The following is a 16,266-nucleotide window of genomic DNA, read 5'->3' as shown; positions in this document are numbered from 1 at the left end:
AATGGACACTCAAAGCACAGTGGATACAAGCCACTCAACCAATGTCCACTCCCATTCATATCACACCAGAGCTCAGATCTGCACTCATCTGGTGGACATCAATGAACAACCTGCTCAAAGGCCTACCTTTCCAGCAACCAGTTCCACAAGTAACTTTGACTACAGATGCATCCACCTTAGGGTGGGGAGCACACATTGGTCATCTAAAGACACAGGGCAAGTGGACAAAGCTCAAAGCCTCTTTTCAAATAAACTTCCTGGAGCTTCGAGCTATACGCTATGCGCTGCATGCGTTCAAGGACTGCCTATCACACAAGACTGTTCTGATCCAAACAGACAACACAGTAGCCATGTGGTACATCAACAAACAAGGAGGGACAGGTTCTTACCTCCTTTGTCAAGAAGCAGCACAAATTTGGGACTGGGCCCTGACACACTCAATTCTTCTACGGGCCACTTACCTAGCAGGCATCCACAACATAGTAGCCGATCGCCTCAGTCGTCAGTTCCAATCGCACGAATGGTCCTTGGATCCAGCGATAGCATCCAAGATCTTCCAACGCTGGGGTCAACCGACGATAGATCTCTTTGCATCCCATCTCAACTACAAAGTGAACAATTACTGCTCTCTACTCCGACAGCAGAACAGCCTACCAAAGGACGCATTTGCTCGCCATTGGAATTCAGGCCTATTATACGCGTATCCACCGATACCACTCATAACCAAAACACTAGTGAAGCTACAACAGGACAAGGGGACTATGATACTCATAGCCCCATATTGGCCTCGACAAGTATGGTTCCCCACACTGCTAGATCTCTCAGTCAGGGATCCAATTCGCCTGGGAGTAGCTCCCAATCTCATAACTCAGGAACAGGGTCAGTTGCGCCATCCCAACCTTCAATCCCTGTCCCTGACAGCATGGATGTTGAAAGCTTGATCTTACAGCCTCTCAACCTTCCATCCTCTATATCTCAAGTACTTATAGCTGCACGTAAACCTTCCACTAGAAAGAATTATTCCTACAAATGGAAACGGTTTACACTGTGGTGCACTCAGAAAGATTTAGATCCTTTCACTTGCCCCACTACCTCGCTACTAGATTACCTTTACCATCTCTCAGACGCTGGTCTTAAGACGTCATCTGTAAGGGTACACTTAAGTGCAATCTCAGCTTACCATAACAAGCTGGGAGACGCACCTATCTCCACACAGCCTCTTGTCAGTAAATTCATGAGAGGCCTAACTCACATTAAACATCCAGTTCATTCCCCAAGCATACAATGGGACCTGAACGTAGTATTAACCAGGCTTATGTGTTCTCCATTTGAACCCATAAATACCTGTGACCTTAAATACCTTACTTGGAAAACGGTATTTCTCATAGCCATTACATCAGCTAGAAGGGTCAGCGAACTACAAGCGCTAGTCACATACAAACCTTTTACAAAGTTCCTACATGACAGAGTAGTCCTCCGTACACATCCAAAATTCCTTCCTAAGGTTGTTACGGAATTTCACTTGAACCAATCAATAGTTTTACCAACATTCTTTCCTAGGCCTCATTCCCATCAGGGTGAAAGAGCCTTACACACTTTGGACTGCAAGCGTGCGTTATCCTTCTATTTAAACCGCACAACAGCCCAAAGGAAATCCAGTCAGCGGTTTGTATCCTATGATCCAAACAAACCAGGAAAAGCAGTGGGTAAGCATACTCTGTCAAACTGGTTAGCAGATTGCATACAGTTTTGCTATGAAAAAGCAGGCCTTCCTCTCCAAGGGCGAGTAAAAGCACACTCAGTCAGAGCGATGTCAACCTCAGTAGCGCACCTTCGCTCTGTACCTATTCTGGACATTTGTAAAGCAGCAACATGGAGTTCTCTTCACACTTTTGCAGCTCACTACTGTTTAGACAAAGAAGGAAGACAAGATTCGGCCTATGGACAATCCGTCTTAAAGAACTTGTTTCCAGTATAATCCCAACTCCTTCTACATCCAACCTGCTGTGATCTTCGGCTGATTCATTTCATCAACAATACTTCACTGTTGCTTCACTACAAAATGACTCAGCCTCTAGCTTGCTAATCACCCATATGCGAGGACTAGCATCCTGCTTGTCCTGGGATAAAGCAAAATTGCTTACCTTGTAATAGGTGTTATCCCAGGACAGCAGGATGTAGTCCTCACGAAACCCACCCGCCACCCCGCGGAGTTGGGTCCGATACGTTTTATTATTTTATTTTTGGCTAACGCTAATTGCTACAAAACAAGACTGAAGGGAGACCCCTGTGGCAGGGAATATCATGGCATGCTGGGCATGCTCAGTAGGCACTCTGGTGCCAGTCAAAAGTTTCATGGAAACTTTTAAAGAAGTTTTTCCGTACATAGGGCTCCATTACCGATGGCACCCATATGTGAGGACTACATCCTGCTGTCCTGGGATAACACCTATTACAAGGTAAGCAATTTTGCTTTTTAAATCATGCATGCGCAAGTACATGCATAATTTAAATTCAGGCGTATTTCTGCTTGTGTTCCGAGGCACTTATATATGGGTGCACGCACGTTTGTTTTAAAATGAGCCTGTGCCTCCTTATTTGGACATGCACAAAAAGAATATTCACACAGAGATATTTGGATACTAGAGTGTTAGTTTTCAAAGACTTACATGGGTTTGTGCTTGTAAAATTGACATACACACTCTTAAGTATGTGTGTGCAGTAAAGAATTTTCATAAAGTCGTGTACTGTCTGTCATGTGGAAAAGTATATGTGTAGTGTACAAAGAAGACTTTTCAAGGGTATTCTGGAAAGGGGTTTGAAAGAACATGCTTTTTTATGTATTTTATAAATGGAATACACCTACATCAAACATGCTTACATGCTTTTATACTTGCTAATCAAGTCGTGGATATTAAATCTGACTTCTCATTGTCTGCAGTTTTTGGGTAGCGGTCTAGAGCACGTCGTTGAATGTGGGTGAACTGCTCGGTAAGACAGGTTGTGTATGAGTCTAAATTTCCCCAGCTCTTTCTTGGGATGACCCCCAGCAGGGATATGACCATGTTATAGAAGGGGGGCTCTCGAACAGGCCACAGACTATACCGAGAGCCAGTTATTGATTTATTTATTGCATGGCTACAGCCTCGTGGCATCTCAGAGATAAGGCACTCTGAGCAGTGTTTTATAGAGGGTGGATCTTGTGAGCACAGAATGTAATACCCTGGGTGAAGCCTGGGGTGATTTCTTTGGTTTGTGCTCTACGAGGGTAACACTTTAGCCAAGGGGCCATGGCCTTAATGTTGACTGAGGATGGGGCCAGGCCCCTCAGCACCTCACAATAATTGTAGAGGCTGTTGAATCTGACCTTGGGAACTCGGCAGTGTGTTGCCAGGTATGTAACTCCACAGTTAGCATATGCATGTCTAAATCTGCAGTGTGTCTACGTGCAGTGCCCAGTGTTATACTACCTGCATGTGTCCTACTTCCCAGATGCCCTTCCTGCATTCCTGTCTCTAGATATGAAACCATTGGGGGCCCACTCACTGCTAAATGGCTTCTGCATAGTCATCTCTTCTAACCATAAATCGGTGACTTGATGGCACCATGATATCAAGCTGTCTTCTGCCATGGTTATTCAGAACTTTATATCGTAATCGAGCCACACCCAACCACCATAATGCTTGTGCACTCGCATTGTAGTGTCTAGATAGAAAATCAAATACGGAGATTGTTATGGTCCACATTCTACCATTAGGCTAATAAAAATGTGGGAGGCTAAGACCCAATTATTGATTGTTTTTGGAAGCCTTGTTTTTTTTGATTTGCCCTCCATTGTTGAATCTTTTTTCCTACTCCCATTGTGTGTCTCATCCTGATCTGGGATGAGGAGTGAGAAAATATCAATGAATTTTATCTTCCATTTCCTTTTCTTTTTTTTTTTTTTCCATTTTTTCTTGTTACTCCCTGAGCTAGTGTGCTAACCCCACAGAGTTTGTCCTCATGTATCACTCTGCTTTTATTGGATGTCGATGAGGGTATGGTGGGTAATGCCACTGCTTCTGCCTGCAGTGAGCTTTGTGGCCCTATACAATGGCTGGTGAGGTACCTCTGTTAGCTGCACTCTTTTTCTTAGTCTTTTAGGGCATGCTTCATAAATGTGGCTAGGGCTAATTACTTGTCATTGTCCCTGGCATCAGATTCCGACTCACAGAAAAAGGTAAGTGTGGTCACGTCCATAGTTGACTTTACTGGCTCCTTCTGTAAACTTGCTGAGCCATTATTAACTCTGTTTTCTCTGGAATCGGGATAAGCATCAGGACTCATTTAGAAGCTGTCCTTCTTGTTGTCTTAACCCCAGACCTAGGTGTTCGTCTGGTGTTCATCACTATGTTTTATCTAAACCATTCATTCTCGTGTTCCTGTGCCTGCTGGTGCAGCTCAAACATTAGGTCATCCAAGTCTTCCTGTTCCTTCATTGCATTGCAAGGTTCTTATGGCCTGGATTGGCCACTGTTGGAAACAGGATGCTGGGCTTGATGGACCCTTGGTCTGACCCAGTATGGCATGTTCTTATGTTTGTTTATTCTAGTGAAACTTCTGCAGCAGTGTGTAATCAGAAACTTTAATTAGAGAAAGACAGAGACAAAGGGGACAGGGACAGGGACTGGAACAAAGCACGAGGAGATAATTAATAGCAAAATTGCTAGGACACTACTTTGCAATTACACATTTAAAGGCTAGAAGATATCCTTAATTGCTTGTTAATCTACCTGACTTTTTCCCTCTTTTAGTTTTTAAAGTAATGGCCAACTATCTTTAATCTTTAATATATTCAATTTTATGTTTATTGATCATGTTTTAAAATTGTATTTTTATTCAATTCTGTTTATTTTATTTTATTTCTCTTTTTAAAGATACATTTTATGTTGGTTTGATTATAATTATGTTGTTGTAAACCACTTTGATCAATGTCATATTGGTAAAATGGTATATAAATATGTTAAATAAATAAATAATTTGTTCCAGGGAGTAACAGGTCTATACAATTGTAAAAACGCCCAGTTACCCAACTTTTACAGCAATGTGTATAACAATATATACCCTTCATACTGACCAATCAGAGCATATTCAGAGTGTTGTTTTTAGATAAGTGCAGTACATCTGATTTGAGAATGTATTAGACCAATCAGCTAATGGGTCTGGGGTGTTGGCTCGTTGCATTCCAGCACATAGCCAGGGTCCTCTGCTTTCTTTGTCTAAAACTAGTATACAGGAATATAGCAGAAAGAGATGTCTCAGAAAGACAGTGCATACATACATCCCCCTCTTGAAGGGTTATGCCTAGAAACCCTTCACATATGGGCGGGGCCGTGGGTGCCTGTCTTAGGTTGTCCCTTACATCCTAAGCTAGCCTTAGGTGAAGAAATCTTACCCATCCTTGGCTAAGCCCACTGTTTTTCCCTACCCATCTGATTCATGGGGAAGCTCATGCATGTCCATCATTAAGCGCTGCCAGAAGAAATCAAGCAGGGAGAGAAGGAGGACTGCAGGCACCAGCAGGGACGGCTTGCCTGCTGGGCAAGGACCCGGGCAGCAGCAGGCACCGGCAGGGATGGCCTCCCTGCCGGCTGAAGACCCCGGCACAGTAAGGACGGCTTCCCTGCCTCCCGAGGACCCCGGGAGCGGCTGCAGCGCATCGGAGAGAGCAGAAGCGGCAGCGGTGGTCCCGACCGCAAGGGAGAGCTCCCGGCAGCTCGACTCTGCCGCACAGAGCAGGAGGCAGCTGGGGAGGAGCCCGGACACAGCGGCACAACTGCCGAAGAGGGAAAGGCGTCAGCAGCCCGACTGGCTGCAGGAGGTAGGGAGCCTGCCCGCGCTCCTCGCGGGCAGATTCACAACAGCTAATAATACTGCTCACTTGTTTTAGTTTGTTTTAGGGCTGAAGACCAATAGCTGTTCTAATGCACAAATGGGCTTTGATTTCTCCTAAAGATATATAAGGAATGTTTGGAACTGCAGCAGAAGAGAATTTTTTTAAAATTAAGAACTGTTACACTTCCCAAAGAGATATGAGCAGTGCTTAGGATTGCAGCAGAGGGCAGAGATCCTTTGTTAACAAGCCATCACTTGCAACTGCATAGGGAGGAAACTTTCCTCGGTCAAGAATCTGAGTGTGAGAACTATTCAGGAATAGAGTTTCCTTAATTAGCGAACAAGAGGTTTAAAGTGCACAAAAATGAAGCTCGGATTAATTAGTAAGCACATTCGTTACCAAGCCAAGTATTTGGGTTACGGAGGAGATAAACTCCTACTAACTGAAAGACTGCTGCAGATGACTAACTGTATGAAGAGTGTCCTGTTAGACAAGGAACCAAACTGTGTCTGCCTCAATTTGGGGAAGACCTACCAGGTGTTAGAAGTATTATCTTGTTAAACCTAATTAACTGAGGTTTTGAAGCTTATGTGGAAAGGTTGCAACTGTTTTGTTAGAAACCAGGAAATGGAGCTATGATTGCTCATTGGAAAATGTATTACTGCCTAGAGAATAAGATATAATAATTTTCAGTAGAGTATTATGCCAGTTGAATTCATGAATAAAAGTTATTAATAGAATATCTCTTCTGCTTGGATTTTTTGTAAAAGAAAAATATCACATGATTTGATTATCAATTAACTTGTACCTGGGTAGAGAAGCAATGGATACATGGAGTTGCAGACAGAGAGTGAAGAGTTACCATTGAGGGAATTACATTTATGCCTCAGTCATTGAGGGGGAGCTGTATCAGGCAGCTGATTATAAAGGCAGTCATTAGAATAGTGGAACTAAGTCTGGTGGGAAGGCCTTAGATCACAGCAACCACTAGTACTAAGTGACTAGGCACCATTGGATGAGGAGCCTGATGTCTGAAGCTGCAGTAGGAACTAAAAGGGAAGAATCCCACATTGAAGAATAGGAAAGAGGAGGACATGAGAGAGGATGAACCCACACTAAACCCTTTATCTAAAACCAGAGCAGGACCAGGCTTACACCCAAGTTTTATCAAATAGTCCACTAATTTGCCCAATCCTTCTCCGTGTCATCAAGACCTTTCTGGTACTTCAGCCTTTACTTGCCCCAGTTCACTCAAACCTCCCACCTGGTCAATAATACACAATAAACACATTTAATATAATTTATGCCAGATTATTAACAGGTATAAAATAACACAAATTGGCAAATCTATGTGCATGCGTGTCTTTTAAAATAGCAACATACATATGTAAATGTTGGCCCCGCCCTGGAATGCCCCTGGACTAGCCTAATCCTTTTTTTACACACGAAAGTGAAAATATACGACTATTTTCAACTTCTATAAAATACAGAATGCATGAGTAGAGGGCTATTTTTATACATATGTAACTTTTTGAAAATTCATTCCGTAATTTGTTTGACATTTCTCCATGAAATATATCTTGAAAATAGAGGTTATTTAAGTATTATAGTTACATAAATATTTTTAAGTATGTTGTTGATGAATAGGAACATTTGTTCATGCTGTCATTAACGTTTCAGTTGTATCTATTCAAAATACAGTAAATATGACTAAAGATATTTTGTGCAGCATACTATATTTCTAACACAGTGAAAGTGCTTTTGATAGATAAATCCTATAATCTGTGCTTCTGTAATTCATTTTATATGAAATCATTTTCCATGTGAAAAATGTTGCCGTAACTTTTTACAGTTGGCAGAAATTTTCCGGAACATCGGGGTGAACATTTCAAATGACACCTTTGAAGCAGTGTGGAAGCTTGCATCCCAGAGGCATCCAAAGGGAGAAGTTTGTGTGGAAACACTCAGAAATGTACTGGATGAGATACAAGCATCAAATATGGGAGCTTCTTGATGATACTGTATGTTACTTTACTGCATTTTATTTATTTATTTATTTAAGCTGTGAGCTTAATCCTTAATTTTTATGCAGTTTACATTGAACTAACATATTCTGTCATACTTACAGAATGAATAATCTGTATATCTTACTAATGTAATCATTGAAGAAAACCTCAAATACATATATTTGTATTAGTGTAATTTTCATGTTTATCATAAAGCTGCTATCTCAGACCTTTTTGGAAGAAAAATATGACTAAACACACTAGATACTGAAATGGTTTAAGGGAATCCGATCCAATAAATACAGCATAAAAAGAAAACTGTGCATATGACTTTTAATTTCAAGTATATCTGACCATAATTTAAAGCAAAAGAACTAGAAATTCTGGAAGCTGCCAAAAACTATCCTATTTCCTTTGAGGTCCAAGATCTTGGGATTTTTCTGGACTGTGAAGTCAATCTAAAAGTATGGGTTAAAAAAATAATTAAGGATGGATATTTTAAACTGAATGTTCTCAAAAGATTGAAGCCTCTTTTATATATAAAAGATTTCAGAACTGTTTTATAAGCTTTTGTTTTATCTGTTAGATTACTGTAATTCAATGTTTTTAGGCCTACCAGCTAATGTTATGAGACCTTTGCAAATGTTACAAAATTCCGCGGCTAGACTTTTAACTGGGATTAGAAGATATGACCATATCACTCCGATATTGAAGGACCTTCATTGGTTGCCTGTAAAATACCGATCACAACACAAAGTTTTATCCTTAATTCATAAAACACTATATAATGATAAGATTGAATGGCTAACCTCAGCTTTACATTTTCATATTTCCTCAAGAATCACAAGATCAATTGGTACGGGGATGTTGCCTATTCCATCTCCCAAAATTGCACACCTCAATAATGTATGAGAAAGGGCGATTTCTATTGCTGGGCCCCAACTGTGGAACTCTCTACCACAAGACTTGCGAATGGAATCAGATATTAAAGTATTCAAAAAGGGTGTAAAAGTTTGGCTATTCCAACAGGCCTTCCAAGAATTTTAATGATTTTATACCCTTTTAGTATTTAATATTTATTTATCTTATTGCTGTCCTTAACCTTTTGAATCTTTAAACTTTTAATTTTTAATACTTTAACTATTCTAATATTTTTTTGTTTTATTTTATTATGAAATTATGTATTTATATCTTCTCCTTTAACTTTTGAAATGCAAATGTTTTTTAAATGAATATTTGCTAACAAGTGTAAACCGATGTGACATGTCCTCATGAATACTGGTATATAAAAACTAATAAATAAATTAATAAAGTACAACCCATTTTTATTGCATTGAGCAGATGACAAAAGTTCCAGCACCTTTACCAGATATGAAGATTTCCTTCCCCCGAAACAGTATGTGTAACGAAACAATGAGGCCTGTGTCAGGATTTCCTGTGGACAATATGATAAGTATTGACAAGTGGCAGGACTTTGTTTTATACATTTTGGGCCGGATTTTATAAAGTACGCAGGATTTTAATAGATACGCGCGTAGCCGCGCATATCCATTAAAATCCGGGGTCGGCGCGCGCAAGGCTGCCCAAAATAGGCAGCCTGCGCGTGCCAAGCCGCACAGCCTGCCTCCGTTCCCTCCGAGGCTGCTCCGAAATCCTTCACCCTCCCCCCACCTTCCCCTCCCTTCCCCTACTTAAACCACCCCCCCGGCCCTATCTAACCCCCCCCCCCTACCTTTGTCGGCAAAATTACGCCTGCTGGAAGCAGGCGTAACTTTGTGCGCACCGGCCGGCTGCCCCGCTCGATGTTCCGGTCCCGGGGGCTGGTCTGGAGGCCGCGGCCACGCCCCTGGGCCAAAACCACGCCCGCGGCGCCGCCCCCAAAACGCGGCATCATGCGAGACACGCCCCCAAAATGCAGCGTCACTCCGGGCACGCCCCCGACACGCCCCCCAACACGCACCTCCATGCAAGCCCCAGGACTTACGCGCGTCCCGGGGCTTGCGCGCACTGCCGAGCCTATGCAAAATAGGCTCGGCGCACGCAGGGGAGATTTGGGGTAGGTTTTCGGGGGGTACGCGCGTATCCCTTTGAAAATCTACCCGTTTATGTGCATTGAAAAACAAAATTGAAAGTTGACTGGAAGACCAATGATTATAACATGTCTCTTTCTGCCTTAAAATTATTTGGCAGGAGCCTAATTATTTGAAGGTCTCATATGTGGTGGTTTTGTTGATATTTGACCAAGTATTGTATCTCCACTTGTGGTTCATCTAGCTTGGATTGTTCTTAAAGCAGGCTATACCACATTCCCCCCCTTCCTACCAAACATTCTTGCTTTCTTTTTCTTTCTTCTTCACCTGCACTCCCCTCCTTTCACTCATTTCCATCCTCACACTCCTCTCCTTTCACTTACACTCCTTCCTTTGCCTCTCACCTCCTCTCTGATTACTCATGCTCCCTCTCACTCCTTCCCCACTCTTCTTATCCACTCTCTCTCTCACTCGTACTCCTTCCCCCTCCTCTCACCCCTCTCTGATCCCCTGATTTAGCACAATAGCTGCTTATCTGGGAACAACTTACTGCTAAGAGGCATCTGAAATCTTTATTGACTTGCAATCAGAGCTGTATGAATCTTTTAAAAACACTAGTTGATGGAAATTTGTCAGATTTTTCAAACATTAGGAAAAATCTGACAAAATCTGTCAAATCTGAAAACCATGTCTGATAGTTGATCAGGTCTCTATAGTCAACAAATCTTCTTGCAAGTTTCAGTGAATCAAAACATTTTACAGAAGTTGTCAGCAGACTTGTCAGAGAGGCTATAAAAGGGGCTGTCTCCATGAAGTATTTGTGGGTCTTAGGAGATAAAAGGGGAAAAGAAGAGAAACAGAGAGAGTGGGGGTTTTTTTTTTTGTTTGTTTAACATTGTTTTGTGAGTAGGTGGTTTGTTTTGTGTTTGGTATTTACTTCATTTGGTATTGTATTTGGGTTAGGAGGGTTAGGTAAGAAGAAGGGTTAGGTAAGGGAGTATTTATTTTTTCACAGGTTTATAATCCAAAATTTGCAGAGCATCAATGCGGATTGCAAGCAAAATATACAATAAATCATACAGTAAAATACACAGTAAAATACATAGTCAAATAAAAAAAAATATAACAGACATTAATTAAAAGCAGTGGTTTTGCCACTACCAGGCAAGCACCACCGCCTCTTCCCAGTCTACCACCACCAATGCCATGTCTGCTACTGCTTCTGTGAGGAAGAAATGGCTTCTGAGCTAAGCAGGCTGGTCTACGCAGTGGCACTGGTGGTTCAGTAGCAGCTGGAGAAGGTGAAGGATAGAGAAGATGACAGATAGTAAGAAAATAATCCTATGTCTACCAATGCATATTGCTGAAAGATCCTGGGCATGAGGTTGTTTTAGATTGCCTCTGGATGAAGGCATGGATACTAATATTATTTATTTATTAATTATTTTAAAGATTTTATATACCGACAACCATTTGCACATCGTATCGGTTTACAAATAACTTAGAACAATGATAGCTTGAATATCAATTAGGCATGGCCTTTACAATGAACAAGAAACAAGGGAAAAATACAACAAGAACCTGAATAATAGTTAAATATATTCAACTGGGAGCAGCATAATTGGGAGAGGGGAATAAACAATTGAAGAAGAGAAGGCTATGTACAAGGTTCGAAATATATGTTCGTTGTAATCTCTGAGTTTTTAGGGGGAAAAAGGCGAGATTGCATGGCATAAAGGTGATACTGCTTAAAAATTTAAAGGATTTGACATAAGGTTAGTTAATATAAAACAAATAACTAGACATTCGGAGAAATTGTAAAATTTCAGGAGTGCTTTTTGTTGTTATCTAGTGAAACGAGGTTTTTAGCAGTTGGTCACAGCAGGAGTAGAAATAGAGGGGGTAGATATAGAGGGGTAGGCTTGTAGGAAGAGCCAGATTTTAAGTTTCTTTTTTAATTTGGGTGTAGAGGTTTCAGTGCGTAGGTCAGGGGGCATGGAGTTCCAAAGGGTGGGGCCAGCAAGTGAGAAAGCTCTGTTTGTTGTGGAGATGAGTCTGGTGGATTTGATAGAGGGAGTGCAGAGGGTTCCTCGGAGAGAGGAGTGTGTTGGTCTTGTAGAAGTGCGAGGAAGGAGCGGGGGATTTATCCAGTGGTAGTGCTCATTGGCGATGCTTTTGTGAATGAGGGTACGAGTATTGTAGAGGATACGTGACTGTATCGGTAGCCAATGAAGATCGATCAGAGTTGGAGTGATGTGATCCTTATTGGAGTTTGTGAGGATACGAGCTATAGCGTTCTGAAGGAGTTGAAGAGGTTTAGTGTGGGTAGCAGGGAGACCAAGCAGAAGAGCGTTGCAGTAGTCTATTTTGGAAAAGATAATAGACTGAAGTACTGTATGGAAGTCAGAGAAATATAGTAGAGGTTTGAGTTTTTTAAGGGTTTGCAGCTTGAAATAGCAGTTGCTGAGGATGGATTTGATGAAGGGTTTAAAGGTGAGTTGGTTGTCAAGTATGACACCTAGGTTTCGTGTGTAGGTAGGGAAAGTAGAAGAAGAGAAAGAGGGAGGAATAGGGATTGATGAGTGTTTAGAGGAGACGATAAGGAGTTCAGTTTTTTGGGGGTTGAGAGACAAGTGCATGCTAGTGAGGAGCTGGTAGATGGAGGCAAGGCATGTTTCCCAGTTTTGGAGAGCGGAGAGAAGGGAATTTGTGAAAGGGAAAAGAATTTGCACGTCATCTGCGTAGATGAAGTACGTGAAACCAAGATTAGAAAGGAGAGTGGTAAGAGGGAGCATATAAATGTTAAACAGGGTAGAAGAGAGGGAGGAGCCTTGGGGGACACCACAATCAAGGTTGACAGGGTTGGATTCTTTATTATCAGTGATGACTGTGTAGTGGCGATTTTGAAGGTATGATTTTATCCAGGAGAGGGCAGTTCCAGAGATACCGATACTGATAAGAATGTTGAAGAGGATGTTGTGATTAACGGTGTCGAAAGCAGCAGAAATATCTAGCATGGCAATGAGATAGGAGTTGCCGGAATCCATTCCTTTGATTAAGATGTCTGTTAGGGAGAGGAGTAAGGTTTCCGTGCTGAGGTGTTTCCGAAAACCATATTGTGTGGGTGGGAGGATATTGTGTTGTTCTAGATAGTCGGATAGGCGAGAGTTTACAAGTTTTTCGAGGACTTTGGAGAGGAAAGGGAGATTGGAGATGGGTCTGAGATTAGATAGGTTAGTGGGATCAAGGGAGGGTTTTTTCAGGATAGGTTTGACGACAGCTTGTTTTAGAGAGTTGGGGACCATGCCTTGTTCTAAGGAGCGGTTCAAGATTTTAGAAAGAGGTGTGGCTATAGTTTTGGGAATAGAAAGTAAGAGTTTGGTGGGAATGGTTTCAAGGGGATGGGAGGATGGTCTCATCTTTTTTAGGATGATTTCGATTTCAAGGGAGGAAGAGAGTTCAAAAGATGAGAGAGAGGCAGACCTATAGGTGATGGGAAGTGTTATATTGTTGGTGTTAGGAGAGAATTTAGCAGTGATAGAGGACACTTTATTTTTAAAGAAAAGAGCTATTTCATTGCAACGTTTTTGTGAAGTGGATTCTTGAGGTGGTTTTGGATTGGGTCTAGTGAGATTAGAAATTAAGGTAAAGAGGGCCTTGGCGTTATATTGGAAGTGGTGAATTTTCTTGGCATAATATTCCTTTTTTGTTTTTTGAATAGCTTTCCTGTAGTCATGCATGAGTTGGTAGTAGACAGTTTTAGTTGCGGGAGAGGGGTGTTTGCGCCATCGTCTTTTAGCTGTTCTGAGGTGGGTTTTAAGGTTCTTGAGTTCGGGGGAGAACCATGGTTTTTTGTTTGTATGGGCAGGTTTAATGCTTTTTTGTGAGATGGGGCATAATTGATTTGCAATGTTGAGGGTAATATCTGACCAGGAGGAGACGGCGTTGTCAGCTGAATTTAAGTCAAGTAGATTGGGGATGTCGGAGCATGCTTTTGTGAGGGCGTCTAAGGAACAGGTCTTACGGAACTGGAAGGATTGAGGCTGAGACATAGTAGAGGGGGATGGCAGTTGTATTGCAAGAGTAGCTTTAATGATGGAATGGTTAGACCATGGGACGGTGAGGCAAGATGGGGAGTGGATGGTGTTAATAGTAGAGTTGGTGAAAATAAGGTCTAAGGTATGTCCGGCCTTATGGGTCGGAGTGTGTATGATTTGTGTGAAACCCATCGCATCAAGGAAGGAGATGAACGCTTCGCATGATGGAGATTATGGGATTGAGTCAACATGAAGGTTGAAGTCGCCAAGGAGAATAGTAGGAAGGTCAGGAGAGAGTGAGTCGGTGAGGAATTCGATGAGAGGGGAGGCGTCTTTCTCTAGTAGTCCCCCGGGGGGGTGTAAATCAGGCAAATTTGTAGAGAGTTTGATTTGAAAAAGCCTACTTCATATTGGTTGGGAATGTTGCATTTTTGAGGTGTAAGTTTGAGCTCTTTTTTGGCGATGAGGAGTAATCCTCCTCCTCTTTTCTTTTTGCGGGGAATAGAGTAAATATCATAGATATCAGAGGGAAGCTGATTGATAAGGGGAGTATCAGAAGGTTTAAACCATGTTTCGGTTACAACACAGATTTCCGGTTTGGAGTCAGTTAGGAGATCATGGAGTAAGTGAGTTTTTTTTTTGCAGGGACTGGGTGTTGAAGAGGAGTAGCGAGATAAGGGACAGGCTTAGGAATTGAGTGAGGGGGGATATGGGAATAGGGGTAAGTCGCCTTTGCATTGGAGTGGGAGGGTTGGGGGAAGGAACAAATGTCTTGAGGGGTATCTTCTCTGATAGGGGATGGGACAGTTACATGAGTGGGTTGGCATAATGGGAGGTAGGACAGGCAGAAATTCGATAGGGAAGAACACTGAGAGGCAAACAAAAATAAAAGCGTTTTAGCAAATATGTTTCTAGGCGCTTCGAAGGACGCACGAAGGGGCGCACAAAGGGGCAGGCCCCCTTGTTGCGCACCTTCGGCGTGCGACGCCGGGAAGTGAGAGGGGTTTTAAATCCTTGCCGGTTGCGGCTTCCTGACGTCACTTCTGCGACTGAGGGCGATTCTTTGTTGCGGCAGTGTGGTGCGATGCCGGTGTGCTGAGAGGGAGCAGGGCCAGAAAGGTAAGTCGGGTCGATCAAGAGAAGGCCGGTGGTCGGCGTGGGAGCCTGTGTGGGGTGAGCGCGGAATAAAAAGGAGGCCTTACCCCGACGGGCTTTCAGCGCCGACCACGCAGGCCCAGTTCACCGCTGCTCGCACGATCCGTCTCGAGGGTTGTAAACAATATGGATATACTGGCCAATGAGGAGAGGCACCCAGGGATGACAGTCCTGATTGTTTGCATTGGATTACATCACTCTAGGCCAGTGGTTCTCAACCCAATCCTTGGGACACTCCTAGCCAGTCTGGTTCTTAGGCTGTCCACAATAAATATACATGAGATAGATTTGAATGCACTATTTCATGCATATTTATTGTGGACAGCCTAAAAACTTAATTGGCTGGGTGTGTCCTGACAACTGGGTTGAGAACCACTATGCTAGGCTACTGGCATAGCACTGACAGGCCCAAGTTCTGTAGCAGGTACTGGTGGAGGCAGAGCTCATAGCGCTGCTGCTCACTTACCTCGGTTCAGAATTTTCCACCACTGTCAGTGGTGAAGATAGGCAACATGTAGCTGCATTCAGTCAATATTCTAATGTAGAGAGGCAATTCTGGAGTACAGATTGGGGCCGATTTTAAATTTGCAAGAGTGGGGTACATTTGTGCGCGCTACCCAACGAGCACAAATGTACACCTGATTTTATAACATGCGTGCACTGCCGTGCGCATGTTATAAAATCCGGGGTCATCGCTCGCAAGGGGGTGCACACTTGTGCACCTTGCGCGAGCCGAGCCCTAGGGGAGGCCCGATGACTTTCCCCGTTCCTTCCAAGGCCTCTCAGGACCTAAATCCTCCCCCTACCTTGTTTAATTTGCGTATGCTGGCTCACTGCCGGTGCGCCAGGCCCCGACACAGGCTGCTGTGTCGGGGAACTTGGCCACGGCCCCGCCCCCGGACTGCCCATTTTTGAAGCCCCGGGACGTACGCACATCCTGGGGCTTGCGCGCGCCGCCGAGCCTATACAAAATAGGCTCGGCGCGTGCAGGGGTAGGTTTTCAGGGGTTACGCGTGTAACTCTTTGAAAATCAACCCCATTGTGTGTACTGCACTTTGTGTGGAGATGTGGTCAGCCAAGACTAGCTATGTGCTCAGATTAGCATGAGCATGCTGATGTTACATTTCCATACTTGCCACCCTACTGAGTATGGTTACAAGATA

The 16,266-nt window shown here is 43.0% G+C and overlaps 1 protein-coding gene across 1 annotated transcript in view; it reads left to right on the top strand.

The window, feature by feature from the left end:
• Positions 1-8,188, top strand: part of EFHB (EF-hand domain family member B) — a 205,195-nt gene extending 197,007 nt beyond the window's left edge. The window contains exon 13 of the mRNA XM_029587068.1: positions 7,728-8,188. Within this exon, the coding sequence (XP_029442928.1) occupies positions 7,728-7,889 (162 nt within the window). The 3' untranslated portion in view covers positions 7,890-8,188. The remainder of the gene's footprint in view (positions 1-7,727) is intronic.
• Positions 8,189-16,266: the final 8,078 nt, after the last annotated feature.

The sequence above is a fragment of the Rhinatrema bivittatum genome, chromosome 2 (genome assembly GCF_901001135.1).
Source record: "Rhinatrema bivittatum chromosome 2, aRhiBiv1.1, whole genome shotgun sequence".
Lineage (NCBI taxonomy): Eukaryota > Metazoa > Chordata > Amphibia > Gymnophiona > Rhinatrematidae > Rhinatrema > Rhinatrema bivittatum.
The sequence above is the reverse complement of the archived record's forward strand: the minus strand, read 5'-3'. Positions and strand labels throughout refer to the sequence as shown.